At 37.7% G+C, this 19,631-nt stretch overlaps 2 protein-coding genes across 9 annotated transcripts; both read right to left on the minus strand.

Annotated features, from left to right (window-relative positions):
* Positions 1-1,118: 1,118 nt before the first annotated feature.
* On the minus strand, positions 1,119-5,366 carry LOC120078102 (C2H2 and C2HC zinc fingers superfamily protein). Of its 8 annotated transcripts, none has more exons than XR_016529886.1 (7): positions 5,035-5,366; positions 4,118-4,318; positions 3,243-3,339; positions 2,485-2,580; positions 2,028-2,408; positions 1,559-1,948; positions 1,119-1,440 (listed from the first exon to the last, which is right to left on the minus strand). XR_016529886.1 is itself a non-coding variant. In XM_039032319.2 (6 exons), exons 1-5 carry the CDS (start codon positions 5,041-5,043, stop codon positions 2,047-2,049), a joined length of 765 nt encoding a protein of 254 aa, XP_038888247.1. In that variant the 5' UTR covers positions 5,044-5,333; the 3' UTR covers positions 1,231-1,818; positions 2,028-2,046. The 8 variants fall into 8 exon arrangements, 2 of the variants coding, with proteins under 2 accessions (XP_038888245.1, XP_038888247.1); XR_016529889.1 differs by having other exon boundaries at positions 1,602-1,818; positions 5,035-5,333; XR_016529888.1 differs by having other exon boundaries at positions 1,559-1,818; positions 5,035-5,333.
* A 10,813-nt stretch (positions 5,367-16,179) lies between these two features.
* Positions 16,180-16,830, minus strand: LOC150036189 (uncharacterized). The gene has a single exon (XM_090313587.1). It carries the CDS (start codon positions 16,828-16,830, stop codon positions 16,180-16,182), a length of 651 nt encoding a protein of 216 aa, XP_090169713.1.
* Positions 16,831-19,631: the final 2,801 nt, after the last annotated feature.

Genomic DNA, 19,631 nt, shown 5'->3' on the forward strand with positions numbered 1-19,631 from the left:
TGAAATAAATATTTCATATATTTTATTTAAAAAGCATAATTTAGGTAGGAAAATATGCATATATGTGTGTAAGAAAAGAATAATATAAAATTGCACAAATGTGTATTCCAAACAATTGAACTCAAACCCAATTCATGAAGGCTTCTATTCCCATCATTTCAATTTTACAGTTGGTCGTTAAAGAAAATTGGTTTAAATACTATTTAGACCATAAGTTTACAGCTTAGCCACTATACTTTCAAAATCTTCAACACTAGGCTTTCAGAACATCTATTTATGAAATTTTAACTTTAAAATTACACAATGAAAACTCTTTATTATAATTTATGATTGCATTCTAACAATTTCATAGGATATGTTGGGCTAAAATTTTGAAAGGAAAAAAATGAAGCCAAACTAAAAATGTAAGATAAAAATGATCGATTTAAATCTTACTTTGATTTTTGAACTTTTAAAAGTGATCGTTTTAATTCTTAAATTTTAAATATTATTTTATTTTGATCACTAAATTTTTAAAAATGATCGTTTTAATCCTTGAACTTTTAAAAAGTACTTATTTTGGACTGTGATATATACAACTTTTTTAACAAAATGGTGAGAATTTAAAACACTTCTTTTAACAAAATGATTGTTTTTTTAACAACTTTTTTAACAAAATGAGAGAATTTAAAACACTTTTTTAGTTCAAAATTTTGGTCACTCAATATTTTGAGTGTTAGTTGTTGACAATTTACTTCATCTTCATCTTCCTCAATACATCTAGAACCTAGTCATGCAAAAATACAAGCTCCCTCACACTTCTTTTGAAGAGTTAACATAATTTTAATAGTAGGGCTCAAAATAAACACTTTTTAAAAGTTTAGGGGCTAAACGAACATTTTCTAAAGTTTAGGAATCAAAATATAACCAAATTCAAAGTTAAAAAAACTAAAATAAGATTTTGAACCCACTTTATTTTAATTTTTAAGGCAGAGGACCAAAAATGGACATTTTGAAAGTGCAAGAGTTATATTGAAAAAAGTAAAAAATAAATTATCCAAAAATAAAATGAACATATTGAAGCAAAATAAACCAAAAGTATAACAACTTTAACCCTTAAAAAATTCTAGACATTCACATCAACTGAATAGCAATAAAGATTCTTATTCAGAATTTGATCTCCTCAACTAGTTGGTCAATCATGATGCTTTAATTGCTACCTGAATGAGAATTAGTATGAAAGATAAAGCATGAGAGAATCACTTGTAAATTACAACACAAGCAAAGCTTAAATTCAAGGCATGAAGTTTGCTATAAAAGAAATGAAAAATGCAGAAATAAAACAAGGGGTTAATGACTGACATTAGATGCAACAAGTCAGCACAAACCAGTTGAAGTCCTTTTGTGTTGGATGGGCTGACAAAAAATAAGTTCGTCTTAGGATTCATGCTCTCAATTATCCTGTGAATAGAAAGAAAAACCAGGCAAGGGCTGAATTATTAATGACAAATGTTACTTCTCCAAAATACAATATATGTAAGTAGTATCTTCTGTTTTCCTCTTTTAACTGCAATGTCACCTTGTCTAAGCTTTGGTTTCTGAACAGGGAGATAATGTCGTACCCGATACTAGAAAGTTTCCCTTCACATAGCCTTCGACAATGTAGGATTCTGCTCAATTGTAACTGTAACCAAACAGATCCACAGAAAAAGGAAGATCGCTTCATGCACGCGAGTTGATTGCCTACCGATGTTCTTCCCTCAAATGTTTCTCGCCTTTTCAGTAACCAAGCACACATGGATGGAAAAAGTACTTAGACTATATCCGCCCCATATACTCCTGGTGATGAATGTCATGTAAACCCCACAATAAAGCAGAGCAAGATTATAACAATAACAGGGTGATAGAGAACTTGTAAAGCTTTGGGAAGTTCCATAAAGTAATACTCTTCCAGCTCATATCAAGCAAACTATATAATCATAAAGAGACAAATCAGTTTACAGGTTGAAGGGTGGATGTTGCAAACTTGAGATGGTAGAGAAATTTACTTGAGAGCAACAGCCAATTTCAAGGCAATTTGTAAAGGCCGAGGAGTGGCTTCTCTCTTTGTTCAACCCTCTTCTTCGCAGCCTCCCTTGCTTTGAGTGCAGCCTTTTCTTCTTCAGATATAGCCTTTTGCTTCTCATCTGGCCTCTTCCTCTTACCAACAGCAACTGATGAAGGAGCACCTTTAACGGATCGCTTCGGGTTTAAAGAAGCTGAAACAACTAACCCAGGCGGAGGCCCACTTTCCCCTTTATCCACATTTTTGTCTTTTATAGCTGCACTGGCGGAGGCTGATGATGGCTTCGCTAAAACTGGTTTCTTATGTTTGGAGTTCAAAAAGTATTGAGGCGAAGAATGTGCCTCTTCCTGTGTTACCCACTTGCCTGTTGCAGACACTTAACTTGGTAAGCAACAAATACTCGTATTTAAAAGTTCATTTTCCCAAAAATCAATCAGTACCAATGGCATCGGAGTAGTAGAAGCCTGAACTTGAATCATAGTAAAAACCGTTGCTTTCGTTATAATAATAGCCTGAAGTGCTGTCAAGCTCCCATTCTGTCATCATTGAGAGCTGTATCAGTTTGAAGAACACGATCAAGAATAAGATGAAGATAAATGATAATGATCAGTAATAGGCTCACAAAAGGGTAAAAGAAAAGAATTATCCAAATGGATAAGCTGATGGACCTAACATTGAATATAAAATGTTTGTCTTCCTGTCCTTTTTTCCCTTCATTTCTTATCAAGGGAATTGCTTGTTTCTTACCAAAGCATAGAAAAGACTTTCTTTACCACTTAAAGTGACAAACACATAGGAATGAAAGTAAAGCAAAAATAATTTATCCAGCCTTCTGGTCTCATACTGAAATTGTAAGTGGTTACAGGTTAGAACTTACAACGTGTTCCATACCCAATAAATTGATAGAAACCCTTACACTGATATAGGAGTGTCCTAACAAAGGAAGGCTCAATTTATCGACTATCTATGTGAACACCCATGCATAATAAATATGCACATAATATTATGTCCAATTACATAGAACTTTCAGTTAAGTAGATCAGATTGTTATAAATATCAATGGAATGGTATTCTCAGAGCATTGTCAATAGATGCGCAAATGCGCATCAAATAAAGGCATTTATTTTAAGAAAGTTCTGGAGAAAGATATATTAATGCATTTCTTAAAACGAATAAATTGCAACTTTGCAGTACTTACCCTCTTCACCATTTTCTTGAACATTAACAGGAAGTGCATGAGAATCTTTAGCTTCCCGCAAATTTGCTATGTCCTTCTGATAACTACGATTGGCTTTCTGTAGAATTGAAAACAAAATAGGATTGAACAATGTAAAAAGATAAAAGTTCTTGGATCAAGCACACTACTGTTCTTGCTATCAACATGATGAATATACTAAGGCCATACACTCAGAGGACTCAGGCCCCTGTTGCATGAACTTAAAATTTTGGTGCTTACCCCTGTTATTTAAAGTTTCAGCAACTTCACGTCTCTTCTCAGAAAGGATCCCTTTTGTTATTTTGGATAAGATACTCAAAAGAATACTCACTCAAGAAAAATCAATCGTGAAAAATGAATTATAGTAGGACATTACTATCTATTCTTACTAGACATGTACATCAGGCTCAAGAAAGAGCCCACATTAGCCCACATTATATACTCGAGTATAATCTACATACAACTATTTGATTTTAAGAACCCTATTAGGGAAACTGCACCGAAATTAACAGCTCAAGTTCAAAGCAGAAACTACATTCATCTTTCACAATTCACTAATTCAACAACCACAAGCTAACCTTTGTTAAGCTAAAGATTAAGGATGCATGAGCATGTAAACAGCTTGGTTCCTTTGCAATACTGATGCGAAGCAAGCAGATAGTTTAACTTTATGTCTTTAACCCAATCCCTATCTACAATAAAGTTGACACGAGAATTCATAACTTTTAGTACATTAAGGCTTACTATAATACTTCTGAACAGAACCAAGCCACCAAGATTTGAAAGTTGAAACAGATGAATACTACTATACTTTGTCATCAACAAAGATATGATGAATAGCGAGTTTATTCACTTACTGCCTCAATCTGCTCAATGGCACGTACTGCTTCCTTTTGTTCTTTGTCCTTGGCAGCATTCTCTTTTCTCATGTTCGCAAGCTTTTTGGCAACATTGTCCTTATGACGTTGGCCGAGCTCATGATTTCGGATTGTTGAAGGATTATTTGAAATAAATATTTTGCAGAAGTCGCACCATTTGTTACCTTGGCTAACCCAATACTGGAAAGGGGGATAAAAAAAATAAATAAAAAATAAATAAATAACTGTTTAGCAGTCTTGCAGCCATGGATAATCATTCTAACTAAAATAAATGTTTATCCACACGACTGAACTCCCAAACACTCAAAATATACAAAATTCAAGATCACAGATTTCAGTCCCAAAATGTGAATCAAAACATAGACAACAATTTAAAATAAAAAAAACGGTCACATGGAAGGTGAATATGTACACACACATATGTTGAAATGAAAATGTATACTTGAAACCAAACTACAACTTGCCCCAAATACTGAAATGAAAACTGGCATCACAACCAACATAAACATGAAGCAAATTTTCAATTTTCAAATGCAAAAGCTTTCAGAAACTACACATTATACATGCTTTCCAAAACTAGTGAATGAAGCAAAAATAGTAAGAACATAAAATATGCAAATAATTCGCCTTTTTTATCCTCTTATCAAAACAAAAGATCAACAAACGATAAAACCAAACAATAAATCAGCAATATTCAAAGCTCGTGGAAAATGCCAGTATTGGCTTTCTATCCAGCCATGTTTAGTTTTGGAGTGGCCATGTGAATTTTAAACATGGAAAGAAATCAAATAGCTTAGCTGCTTCCGATCATTTCAAGTTCATCAAAAAGTAAATATACGCAAGAATCCTACCAAAAAGGATTAAAGGGAAAACAAAGAATTTAAAGAAATGAATACCTCAGTCATGATTCAGCGGCTGGCAGAATTGTACAAACACTGGAACTTGTATTGAACGCCAAAATTGGGGTAATTATCGAGCTTGTAGCCGTAATATGTTTGGAAATCGAAGAAATTGGGGGAAATTGACGCAAAAAGATTGAAGAAGAAGAAATCTTAAACCCTAAATCTGGCGGTGGATGAGTAGATCCATTGAATTTTGGGGAATCAATGACATTAGGGTTTGGAAAGAATCGGGTTGTGGATTCAGTTCAATTCAAATAGCAACCGGGCGGTCGGCAGAGTAGATGGGAATTTGCATTTTCTATTTCTTGATTTTCTTTTTCTTTATTTGTTAAAATTTTTGTTCATAAAAATATAGATGAAAATATAATAAAATGATAAGTTAATAAATAATTCGTATTGAAAAAAATTAAAGAATATATTTTAGTTAGTAAATTAATGTTATATAATTTTAAATAAATTAAAATATCATTTATTTATATTATATTTATATTAATAACATTTTGTTGTTTATTTATAATTTTATGGATTTTTTTTATAATATAATGAGAACCATCATGTAAATGTCCGTATGTCTATATAAATTTAACAAAACTTCTATATTTATCTTACCGTGAATTTTATATCTCTATTTCTTTTTTTAAAAGAAAAAACTTTTATTTTGTATTTGTCATTAAATGTGGGTAAAATATTTTTTTTACCTAAGTTTTGAGTATTTCATTTTTAGATTTCAAAAACTTACGTCTTTGTTTAGAAATTTTGAGTTTAATTTTTTATTTGTCTTTAAATTTTAAAATATTATATTTTTATTCTTGAGTTCTGAATTTATTTTCTATTTGGCCTCGTATCAAAACTTTACGTTTTTACCTTGATTTTTTTACTAAGGCTCGCTTTTAGTTATTTGTGTTAATTTTCATTATTTTTCGATCACTATTAAAATGAATCAAAAAATTCATATCACAATTATTCAAAATTAATTAATTAGAAGTTAACACCAAGGGCTACAAGCAAGCAATTATTATTCACAAGTAAAAGTGTAAAATCTAGAAATATATTAACAAAATGAAAATTAAACTCAAAATTCGAGAAAAATATGTGGATACTGAAAATTGCACAGACGGTAGATTTGTATTTGGAGAAGAATAATTGGATATCCTGCAAGAAAAGTGAGTAAAACTAACATCGGTGTGGTGTTGAGCCAAATCCACTCTGATGCTCAAGTTAGAATCGGGTTTGAATTTGAGTCAAGTGGTAACAGTTAGCATAGGTTGAAAAACATAGACCTCTTTAACAGTACCTTTTGAATTATATAGGTCGTCCATGTAATAACTGAACATAACTTGTCTCTTCGGCTTCTAAGCCATCATTAATCATTACTTTATATGTTTTCCACCTGAACCATCATTATCCAAGCTATTACGAACTTCAACTCTTAATGTGCTTGACCTTTGGGTGGAAGTATGATTTTTGATTTACCAATAATGATTCTTAAGGTGTTATGCTTCTTTAATAATGTAATAATCAAGTTGCACAGACGGAATTGTGTAAATAAATAGTCTTTAAATTAACCCTCTTAAAATAGGTTATCACTCATATTCCTTTTCTTGAAAATCTAATGCATAGTCAAAAAAGGTTATGAAAATCAAGCACAATTTAGTGTAAAAATGGATTGGGAGTTGGTGGCCAACCTCATTAGATTTGGGTTGACCTCATTTAGAGTTCAGTTGGGCTCATAGGCCCAGCTGCTAACCCATAAAGGTTGGCTTTTTCTCCAACCCCCTCTTTTTTTGTCTTGCCAACCGGGCTTTGAAGCCCGACTGCCAGCCCCTTACGGGCTGGCTTCTTCCTTCACGGTGGAGGGATGGGCAGTCCGGCTGCCACCCCCATTCATTCCTTTTTTTTCCATATATATATATATACTTAAACTTCTTTATTTAAATATATATTTCTTATTTATGCATATATCATTCCATATGCACAAGATACAATATTGTTTTAACCGAAAGCCATTTGAAATTCTATTAGCTTGGTTTCTATCTTTGGGTTGCCTATCGAGCTTGGCTGGCTTTCTTTAGCTCAACTTCCTTTACTCATAACCTTGGATTTAATTATGCTATTTGGGTTCAATTTCACCCTCCACAGTTGCCCTTTTCTCGAACTGGGTGACTCAAATCCTCTAGTTGGAGCCAAGCTCGAGACTTACCTCTCAAGCTTTCCTAGCATCCATGTTTTGGCTTGGCTTAGGTGAAGAACTTTGTTTTTCGTGCCAGAATCCCTTATAAAAAAGGGTTTACTTGGCCACCAAACTCACCACACTTAATCTTCATCTTTAATCCCTCATTCCTCAAGGTAATTTACTACTTGACTTATGTTTTCCTTTTTTTTTCTATCCATGGAGAATACCCGAGTCTTAATTCCTAGGATTGATGAGTCGACCGATTCTGACAATTCCAACTTTGTTCCTAATCAAAGGGCTCCAAACCGTACACGGAAGGAACGTGAGTTACAAAGTGATAATTTAACTTCTCACGCTCTTCCTTCAAGTCCATTAACTATAAACGCCTTAAATTCTCTTAGGATCAAATTCCTAATTCCCGATTCGGTTCACATGAGAATTCCTTCCTAAGGTGAAGATCCATCTAATCCACCCCTAGGCGAAGTGGCTTTCTATCCAGCCATGTTTAGTTTTGGAGTCAGACTTCCCATTCACCCTTTCATTCAACAATTCTTAACTTATGTAAACGTAGTCCCCTTTCAATTATTTCCAAATTCTTACTACATGCTATTAGGGTGTTATGTCCTCTGGCTCCAACTAGGTAACTCAAACCCTATTACTATGGAGGAATTTATGTCCCTTCATACTCTTAAGACAATAAAGTCCTTGTCAAATTTTTATTATGTCACTATTCGCAAAGGGAACTCTGTTGTCTCTTGTCCAACCACCACGAAGGGGTGGAATAAACAATGATTTTCTGCCAGTGGTGACTGGCTCGTCTCGAGCTACGGAGAGCCCTCTTTACTAATCCCGACCGAGTTTCGGACTTTTAGTAAGTTTTTGGCACGTTCGTTCGATCGGGACGTATTTTTATAATTTATTCTTTTTTTTTTTTTTTTTTTTTTTTTGCAGTTGACTACAAGCCTACCTTGACTCGTGCGGTTATTACGTTTTGAGACTCAACTCTTTTGATTGACAGCTTTGCTTCGCTACGGTCCCAATTTGGTTCAGTAAGAGTTCTTAGACGGTTTTAAACTCGACCCGTCTACCCACATAGGTCTGACTGAAGCTCTCTTTTTAAAAAAAGAAAATATATATTTGTAGAGAATTAATTTGAAGTTTACTCTTCTCTTTTTCCTTTTTAGGAATGCACCTCAAAAGAGCTTGCATCAAAGGATACATGATGGATTTGGGGCCAATGCACGTGCCACCCAATTTCATCTGTCGAACCCTCTTTCCATGCCTTGCACAGGTGAGCTAAGAGAATATAATCTCGCATAAAATCTCCCTGATGAGCCACCTTCCCAAGGTCCATGCATTCGAACCTCACCCTGTCATAACCCTTATACTTCTACTGTGATAATCCCAACCCCTTCAATTACTGTAGGCTCTACCTCGTCTCTTTCATACCCTTTTGACTTCAACGGGCCATACAAGTCCGACGGTGATGAGACTACCTTCTTAACTTGCGCTATGGCTCAATGGACTGGAGTGAGCAAGAAAGTACCGACCCAATGGCATGTTGATCCTAGGTCGGGTGTTGCCCAACAACATCTTCGCTTAGTAAGTAATTCTGTTGGATCATATCTTTGTCTTTTCTGTGTACACAATTTGTTCTAACCTTTCTCACTCTTACAGGCATCCTATAAAATGATTATGTCTTGCCAAAAATTAAGCAATGAAGTAGAATTTCATAAGCTGAATCATGTGAAGCTGCGTGAAGTGGTGGAGACCCTTAGGAGAAATATTGTTTCTCGTAGGGAATTTGATCGAGTTTCTGATTTGTATGTCGAGACGTCCACTCGGCTTGCTTGTTCTCAAGCATCCTTAGCTACACTTCAAACTCAGATGACACTTTAGTAAATGAGTTGAAGGAGACATTTTCGGTGGTTAAAGCTGAGTTGCATGAGGCTCGAACCAAGCTTTCAGATTCTAAATACTTGGCTGAGAGTTTTCAGAAAATGGAGGCATACAGCCAGATGAGGACGACTGCCTTCAATGTGGGGTAATGTTGGCTATGGGCATCGTCAAGGCAAAATACCCTATCGTTGACGGTGATCTCATCCAATCTGAAACTGAGGCCTGGGGTAATGATGAGACTCGAGGGATGATAATGTGGGTATCTTTGCTAGCTAAGCCTTGCAAATTGCCCCTCAGCCTGCCTTTGATGATCTTCTTCAAGGAGTTCCTGATTTTCCTGATTCGGGGACTCTTGCGGAACTCAGCGATATTGGTCACATAGATGAATAGACTTTCTTTTGTTTTTTGGATTTATTATCATTCTTATTAGAGCATGTGATTGTTTTATTCGCAGCTCAAGCTGATAGCTTGAGCTAGCAGCTTAGTTGAGAAAAATTTGAAACTCCAACACTTAATGTAGAGTTTTATACTTGATTTTTTTGTTTGCAACTCGACTTATGGGAATTTACTTATTCAGCTCTTACTTATCCAAAGTTGCAGCTCGGCTTTGCTTGGAAGACAAGCTTGTAGCTTGCCTATTAAAATCTTCTATATTCCAGCTTTTCTTTATTATTGCTCCTTGCCTCTCATTCACACATGAATAACTTTATGCATAAAAGAAAGGACGTCGTTGCCTGAGTAAACTCTAAGATTCAAAATGCTCATTGTCAATTTCAAAAGTGAAAAATCTTAATACTCGAATTGAAAGAAATTTTAAATCTTTTGCTAAAATTTTGAAGCAAATATAGGAAGTAAAAATTTGTTTATCAAGAAACTACTGAAAATAAATTTTCAAGTGTTCGGCATTCCATGGGTGGGGTAAGTTTTTCCCGCTTAGTCAAGTTATGTGTTCTAGGTTGAATGACTTTGGCTACTTGGTAAGGACCCTCATAGTTTGGTCCTAAAGCTTCATTGCCTAGATCTTTAGTGTAGGCATGACTCGTCTAAGGACTAGGTGTCCCACTCTAAAGCTTCGTTTGTGAACATGGGGATTATAGTATCATGCCACCCGATTTTTATATTTTTCCACCCTTAGATTCGTAGTTTCTCGACATTCTTCCAGTAGGTCTAGATTTTGACAGAGCGTGATGACATGTAGAAATGCATGTCATGGCCTATGCCTTTTACTTAGAATTATGAAGGTTATTAAGTAGAATATGGTTCAATCATGATAGGAATTCACGAAAAAATGAGCTTGCATCGATCAGCATGTTGAATCTCAACTAACCCGTTATTTTACGTTATTATGCGTTAAATGTTCTATTTTTGTAGCTAAAATAGGAAATAGACCCAAATGCGGAAACCGGACCACCGCATAGACGACCACATATGGAGAAACTCTCCATCGCAAAGGCAAACGCATGGATGTTGCGGTAATCAGTCGTATGCGTCCATCGCATGAGAGTTGCGCTCGTCAAACGATTGCAGTCATCGTGTAGAGTTGCGGTATTAAATGAATGCGGTCATTGAATGATTGCGGCTACGCGACAACGCATACTAATGGGATCAACACAAGGTTGGTGGAATGAACGCATCAACGCATCTACCTCGAGAAAAACCAAAAGATGATGTTGACATTTCACCTACCACGCCATTAGTGGTAGAGGTTCAGAAAGGACTAACGCGCCGAATGTCAGACTTAAAACAGTCCAATTAATGCTGTCGGCGACCCAAGCTCTATAAATAGAAGCCGATGAGCAGAAATTCAAGTTATCCGGGGATTTTCCCTATGATTCAGACAAAATGCGTGAGAAGACGCTTGAGAGTTCTTCACCTCCTTCAACCATTCCGAGTGACGACCAGAGCCTTCGACCGGAGCTAGATCTCGAGAGAGTTAGCTCCTCCGCCCATCCATGGCACCATCGACAGCCTTGATGCACATCCGCTGGAAGCAATTTGCTTCCAGCCAGTCATTTCATTTCCCTTTCTTTTCTCATATTATATTGTATGACATTTTGTGATTAAGGAATTAATACAATTTCATTGCATTTCTTTGTCTCCTTCGACTCCATCTCCATCTTCTTTACTTAGCATATTTACTTTCATTGCAATACTTAGTGGGATTGCTTGGGTATCACATACTTAGTCATATGGATTAGGGATATGAAACATGTAGCAACCCACCGAGAGGTGTGCGTTGTGTGAGTGTGTGAGTAACCTTATTTGCTTAGTGTGAAGCTGCGGCAACGCTTGTCTATAGGCTAACACATTGCTTGTCTATGAATAAAGTCAGCAACAACCAACTGCCCGAGAGGGTAAGTGGTTGGTCACATTAAACAATGTATGCATTGGTCACTAGAGATAGGAACAATCTTAGGCCAGCAGAGTTCATGCGGTTACCTTGTCCTATGAGCGCATCGTTCATCATTTAGGCATACTTCGGAAAGTAGTCTAAAACCCAAATCTAAGACTCGGGAGAGCGGATTGGAACGCATAGGCAAGAATGGGGATCTTAGAGATAAGCTCTGTTTGCTATTACACAGCGTTTGCACCCTACAGTTTGGATATTGCATGCGTCTAAGAAGTAAGATAAGGGGTTATGCGGCAGCTACGCTCATGCGGCGGGAGCTAGTGAGCTGGTTATGGAGGTCTGGGTAGGCATAGGCCTCTCGAAAATATCGTAGATATACCGCATACATCCTAAAGTTAGGTTCACGTGTGTATAACATGATTGCATGGCTTGTGTTGGTAAAGGTTACCCTTGCGGTCACTCTTAAGGGTTGCAATGAAATTATCCCCATATTTTATCTATTTTCTCATTCATTCATGCCAAGAGTTGTCGTATCTCTACCTCTCATGCATATCTCATTGCGTTGTCTGTTAGATAGGAGTAGAAGTAGGGTTAACTTAGCAACCTCCCTTCCATTCTTTTATTTAAACCGCCGCGCCGCATACATATAGCTACAAGTCCCTGTGTTCGACCTCGGATTATTCGAGAAACTTGCGTTCGTGTTATACTTGGTGTGAACGCAAGAAAACTTGTGACAGGACGCATGGTCATCGCATACATTTATTAATGCATATTCATTCCAACGCATGACCATCGATGTATGACTATTAATGCATATCTTAGGAACATGCATCGCATACCGCGTCCACGGGATTTTAATTGTTGAATAATTTGACTTCTAATTTTTAGTCACCAAGTTTTTGGCACCGTTGTCGGGGACTTGGCAACTAATTGTTTGTTAAGTTTTGTGTCTCTGCGAGCAAACTTTTTATCTTGGGAGTATTGCAGCTTTTGCGACCAGGTTGCAAACAATATTGAAGTGTAGGTGATGCGCCGAAAGCCGATATTGACCCTAAGGTAGAAGGGCAATCAGTCGCAAGAGCTGAAGGAAGTTCTAAGCTCATGGTGGCCAACATACACCCAACAATTGCCGAAAGTTCCAATGGTCAAGATAACTTGACCCAAGCAGTTGAGAACCATCTCCTGCATGGAAGACTCCTTGCGGTGACAACACTCTTATTTTTCCAGGGACGTCTTCTACTTTATCTTTACTTTGCTTTCTTAGTATAGGTTATTTTTATTTTCATTGTTATTTTGGATATATGGCTGCTTCCTTGGTTGTTGTATGTTTGCTCTTGTAGGTGCAACAATAAGTCTCCTCGGTTCGTAGTTCACCGAAAGAATTCCTTTCATCCTCCAACACATGGCTTCGATCGCATGGATTCCAAGTAGATATGAGTTTAGTCTGAGGAAGAGTGCATTACTCGTAGTTAGATGTTCGCATGACACACGTGGGAGCAAGCCAAAACAAAGGCAAGACACTTGGATCAGCACAAGGTCAGAAAAAAAATAACAATGACAAGAAATATGCAAGGATAAAATCATTTGACACCCCGGTGAAAAAATTTTCTTTTTGAAATAAATCATGCGATGTTCCGGAAATTAGTAAAGTCCTTTTGAAAGTGAAGCTTGCAGTCCCTAGGTCTTAGAAATATTTTAAGAAAAGACTTGAATAAGACTTAAGGAAACTTTGGTACATAGGATTTGAACGAAGTATCCTTCAGAAATCTAGGAAAAGAACATTGCGGTTGACTTGCTAAAGGAAGTCTTTAACTTATGCTTGAGAACAAACATTGTTTAAATTTGGGGGTATGATAACAGGCAGAAATGCACGTTATCATAGTGCTAAGTTCTTAAACAATGCTGGCTTGCATTGATAAAACATGTTAAATTGCGTCCAAAAAGCGTCAGATTCATAATATTGCGGTCGCATGCATCAGATTAGAACAGTTGATTTTCATATTTTTGTGCAGAATATGCAATGACGAAAGGCAGAAATTGCGATCATAGGAAATCATTGGTTGAGCGCAGCATCATCGCAAGGCTTTGCGGTGATCGTGTTCGCAAACATTTGATCGAGAAGGATTACCGCAACTTGGTCGGCGTAACATGGTGGGCGCATCTGGGTGAAAGGCTAATTAATCGCAATGGGACAGAAAGCTGATGATAGTGGAATCTGAATTAAGTTGACAGCCGATAACGATCAAAAGTACATTCAGCTTTTTGGTGACAAATATTCGGCGCATCAGTCAGGAATTAAGCCGTCCCATCTATACAATCATGAGAGAGAAGCCGCCTTTCACCCTGGATGTTCTATAAATACCAAGGGCATTCTTCAGAAAAAAAGGTTAATCAGTTCACCAGTTTACAAATTTAAGAGCTCAGCTCATCTTTGTTCATAGTTTTCCTTTCGTTTTAAGGCGGAGCAAGAGAAGAGTAAAGATGCCAGAGATCGCTCAGGGAAACTTGAGAGAGAACCTTGAGGCGTAGAAGCAGAGAGCGGGCCGACTCTCGTGAGAGCGAGATTATCTTTTGAACACGAGTAGAAAAACAGTGTAAAAGCCTGGGCAGCAAGAGATTGCTACCAAGCCCTTTATTCTATACTTGCATTGTGATTTTATACTTCATTTTTATATTTATACAATGGAAGTTCTTATTCTATATCTGTTCACTCTCCTAGTATGCATGAGTAGCTAAACTAGTCGAATGGGTTGAGAAGAACTAAGCTAACATGACCTAGAATTTCATTGCTTGCGATTGTCTTATTTTATGTTGTGCCAAATACCCTTTAGAGCTACTTGAGAGAGAGCCTAAAGATAGAACCTAATGGCTCGAGAGAGCTAGGTTAGAATCTAGACTCGAGAGAGAAAGATTAGAACTGCATAAATAAGAAATAGGGACTTAGATATAAGCTTTGTTTGTCAACCTGCATCGTATGCATCTTAGAGATAGAAATGGTATTATGTGGTCGCCTTATTTGTGTGTGTGTCATTTTTTCATCGCATAAATAAAAATAGATAAGTCTTAGAAGCCATGGCATTCGCACCAAGAGGTGGTTTACTATTGTATGCATGTTGCATGAACGCATCCTAAGAAGTGTTAGCCGAAACTTTTCTCAACTCGTTCACCGCATACTCATCGCATTTTCCGTTTAATCAACTCTTTTCAAATTCCGCCGCATTTGTTATTTTTTATCATCACAAACAACAACCTCAACAACTATTTATTTATTGGGTTACCGCAAGGTTTTCATAAAAATTACCAACGCAACCTGTTTTCACAAGTCTCTGAGTTCGACCCTGGACTTACCAGGAAACTCAGTGGAATTTACACTTGGGTTCCACTGAGGAAACTTGAGTGCACAACGCAATTTCAGGACTTACCAGGAAACTCAGTGGAATTTACACTTGGATTCCACTGAGGAAACTTGAGTGCACAATGCAATTTCACCATCGCATATCATCCATAATTCACTTCATAAAGCCAAGCATCAGAGTGCTTCATCATTTTTAACTAACTCGAATTGCTCGACCTTAAGGGAAGGGATTCCAACCTCAACCGGCACCATGACTTCTGCTCCGAAGGCTAATGAAAATGGTGTCTCTCCCATCGAGGTTCGAGATGTTGTCCGATAGGCCCACAACACATTTGGCAGCTCTTCAAGCCACAATCCCTTTAATCCTTCCAGCTTAGCCTTGAGATTCCGATTAATGATCTTATTGATAGCTTCAATCTGTCCATTAACTTATGGGTGGGCTGGAGAGGAGAAATAATGTTTGATACTGAGGTTAACGCAAAATTGGCAAAATACCGTGTTGTCAAACTGACGACCGTTGTCAATGATCAGGACATGTGGTATGCTGAATCAACGTACAATATTCTTCCAAATGAAATTGGTTATTTTTTGCTCAGTAATTGCTGCTAAAGCTTCAGCCTCTGCTCATTTGGCAAAATAATCAACAGCAACAATGGCGAACTTGGTCTGCTCCTTACCTGGAGGTAGGGGTCCAATTATGTAAACGCCCCATTGTGCGAACGACTAAAGGTTCATGATGTTTGTGATAGGTTCAGGAGGCTGTTTGGGTATGATCACAAATCACTGACACTAATCACAAGATGTGGTGAACTTACATTCATCTCGACCTAGTGTGGGCCAATAATAACCTACAAATTATTTTCTTTGCGAGGGATTGGACCCCAGAATGATTACCACACACTCCCTCGTAAATTTCCTGCATGATGTAATCAGCTTCCTCTGAATCAACACATTTTAGCAGAGGGAGAGAATATCCTCTCTTGTACAGTCTTCCATTATTTATTACATAGTGGGCAACCTTGCACATTAACCTTCGAGCTTCAACTTTGTCATCCGGCAATACCCCTTTTTCCAGAAACTTGATTAAGGGGGTCATCCAACTGCTATACTCGATCGACGCTTGCTCATCTATCTCCATAGCTTCTTCTCTTAATATATTGGGTGCATTCAAAACTTCTACAGGCACCATTCTACCTAGGTCAGCATCATAAGTTGCTGCCAATCGGGATAAGAAGTCGGCATTGGTATTATGAGATCGCGGTATCTGCTTCATCTCACACCTACTAAATGAAGCTAGCATTTTCTGGACTTCTACTAGATAAATAGCCATTCTACGATCTTTGGTCTGGTACGTCTGGCTACCTAATTGACAATGAGTTGGGAATCATTGTAAATAATCAGGTTGGTGACTTTAACTTCAACAGCTAGTCGCAATCCAGCTAATAGTGCTTCATATTCTGCCTCGTTATTCAAAGCCCGAAACATGAACCTTAGAGTATACTCAAGACACCCTCCCTTTGGTGACAACAACAGTAATCCGACTCCGCAACCCTTTCTATTGGACGGTTCGTCCACATAAAGCTCCCATGGAGGTTCGATGCAGCTCTCAGTTTTTGGACATATTTCTATCATGCATGCCTCCGTGCTGTCCCCAGGTAAGGCATATGGAGTGAACTCAGCGACAAAGTCAGCTACAACTTGGCCCTTCATTGTAGTTCGGGGGCAAAAATGGATCTCGTATTCACCCAACTCAACTGCCCATTTCATTAGTTTACCAAACGCTTCTGGCTTTTGCAGCACCTGTCGTAATGGAAAACTGGTTAAAACCGTCATTTTATGTGCTTGGAAATAAGGGCATAACCTTATGGCAAATACCACCAAGGCGAGGGCAAGCTTCTCTACCTGGAGGTATCTCGTTTCTACCCCTACCATCGACTTGCTAGTGTAGTATATTGGTGACTGTTGGCTTTCATCTTCCTTGACTAGGATAGAAATAACTGTGGAATTAGACATTGCTAGGTATAAGAAAAGTTCTTCGCCTAGCACGAGCTTGGAAAGGAGTGGGACCGAGTTGAGATAATTTTTTTGTTGCTTGAACACCTATTCACATTCCTCCATCCACTCAAAGTTAGCTTTTTTCCTTAATACCTTAAAAAACTAAAGATATTTATTAGTAGCTCGACTTACAAAACGATTAAGAGTCGCTATCTTCCCATTCAGGCTTTACAGGTGTTTTACCTTTTTGGGAAACGGCGCCAAAAACTAGTGGAAATATGGATGTTATGCGTTGATGGAATTGCGTTGTGCTCTCAAGTTTCCCTAGCGGAATCCAAGTGTAAATTCCTCTAAGTTACCTGGTAAGTCCAAGGTCGAACACAGAGACTTATGAAAAACAAATAAACAAATGCGGCGGAGTTGAGAAAAGACAGTTGCGTTTATAGATGCAATGAGTATGCGATGAACGGGTTGAGAAGATCTTTAGCTAGCGTTACTTGGGCATGCGTCAGACTATACGATCATGTTACAATCATGTACATCAATTCATTTTCCAATGTAAATGCGATGCTCCTAAATCTAGGACGCGTGTGTTGAATGCAAAATGTCCATAGAGCTCATCCCTAAGTCTCTACTCTTGTCCTATACAATGATACAAAATGCATGAAAGCAAGGTGACCGCATACAATCATATCCTATCTCTAGGATGCATGCGATGCGTTGATAACAAATAGTGCTCATTCCTAAGCGTCTATCTCTTGTTCGTGCGTTCTAATCTGGCTCTTTCGAGTCTACATTCTAATGACCTTTTCAAATCGAGATCCTATCCTTAGACTATCTCTCGAGTATCTCTAATGGACGAATGAAGCATACATAAACAAGATAATCGCAAAGAATGAAGATTTCCTAGTTGTGCTAGCTAAATGCTTCTCAACTCATTCAACTGATTTAGCTACTCATGCATGAATAACAGAGAGTGAACAAATATAAAGAAGGGAATTCCATTTTTATAAATAAGTTGAGTACAAAACGACAATGGAAAGTAAAGGTAGAGAGCCTGGTAGCAATTCCTTGCTGACTGAGGCTTTTTACACTAGAATCTCTATTTTGATCTAAAGATGTTCTCGCTTCCGCAGGCGTCGGCCCTCTCTCTGTCCTTCCCATCGAAAGGTTTCAGACAGTTAGCTCATCATTAATAGATTGTGCTTTTGCACAACATTCAGCCATGTTTTCCGACACTCTCCCAAGCTTACCAGAACGATCTGCTGGAACAACTTCTTTCCTCGCGTCCGCCTTAAAATGAAAGAAAACTAAAGACGTGCGAACTGAAGTATGAAATTTCTAACTGCTAAACTCGTGAACTGATCAACTGGTTAATCCCTTCTCTGAAGAATTCCATTGGTATTTATAGAGCATCCATGGTGAAAGGCAACTTCTTTCTCCTGGTTGTACAAATGGGACAACTTTAATTCCTGATTGATGCACTAAATAATTATCATCGATAAAGCTTAATGTACTTTGTGACCGTTATCGGCTATCAACTTAATTTGGATTCCACTGTCATCAGCTTTATGTCCCATCGCTCTTAATTGGCCTTTCACCCAAATGCGCCCACCATGTTGCGCTGACCAAGTTGTGGCGATCCTTCTTGGGTGAATGTTTGCGAGCACGATCAACGCAAAGCCTTGCAGTGAAGTTGCGCTCGACCAATGAATTCCTATGATCGCAATCTTTGCATTGCGTTAACCCATATTCTGCACAAAAATACAAAAATCAACTGTTCTAATGTGTTGAACGCATGCGACCGCAATATCATGAAAACGATGCTTAATGGACGCAAGTTAACATATTTCATCAACACAATCCAACATTGTTTAAGAACTTAACACTATGATAACGTGTATTTCTGCCCGTTATCAACTCCATCTCCAGTATAACTCGTATTTTATTTGGATTTGCCTCAATTCCTCTCTGGTTCACCATAAAGCCTAGAAACTTACCAGAAGCCACTTCGAAAGCACACTTTTTTTAGGTTTAGCTTCATTTGATATCTTCTCAAGATTCCAACAACTTCAACCAGATCATCTACATGGTTGCTCGCTTTTTTGCTTTTAACCAGCATGTCATCCACGTATACCTCTATATTCCTGCCAATAAGAGGAGCAAACATTTTATTCACCAGGTGTTGATAAGTGGCTCCTGCATTCTTGAGCCCAAACAGCGTCACAGTATAACAATAAAGTCCCCGACTAGTAACAAAAGAGGTTTTCTCTTGATCTGGAGGGTGCATTCTAATTAGGTTATACCCTGAGTACACATCCATGAAGCTCAATAGCTCGTGGCCGCAGTAGCATTGACGAGTTTGTCTATTCTCGAGAGTGGGAAACTATCCTTTAGGAAAGCTTTATTAAGGTCAATAAAATCAATGCACGTTCTCCATTTTCCATTTGCTTTCTTGACAAGAACCACGTTGGACAACCACTGTGGGTAGTGGACTTCTCAGATGAACTTCGTTCGTAATAAGCTGTCAACCTGCTCGGCCATTATTTCATTATGAGCTTGATTAAAAGCCCGCCTTTTTTGGCGCACTGGTTTGAAGCTTGGATCAATATTGAGGCGGTGCACCATTACTTGTGGGTCCACCCCCGACATATCATTTGTAGACCAGGAAAATACTATTGGGGTTGATGCCTTAAATCTCGTAGGGTTCTATAGTTTGCAAACACCTGTATGAACAAACACTTGTGATGTAATAATATGAGCTATTTTTTTCATTGTTGTCTATGAAATACGGGATATTTTAGGTGCATTAACCATAA

This window comes from Benincasa hispida, chromosome 5, assembly GCF_027475165.1.
Source record: "Benincasa hispida cultivar pf3 chromosome 5, pf3_genome.v1.1, whole genome shotgun sequence".
In the NCBI taxonomy this organism is placed as follows: Eukaryota; Viridiplantae; Streptophyta; class Magnoliopsida; order Cucurbitales; family Cucurbitaceae; genus Benincasa; species Benincasa hispida.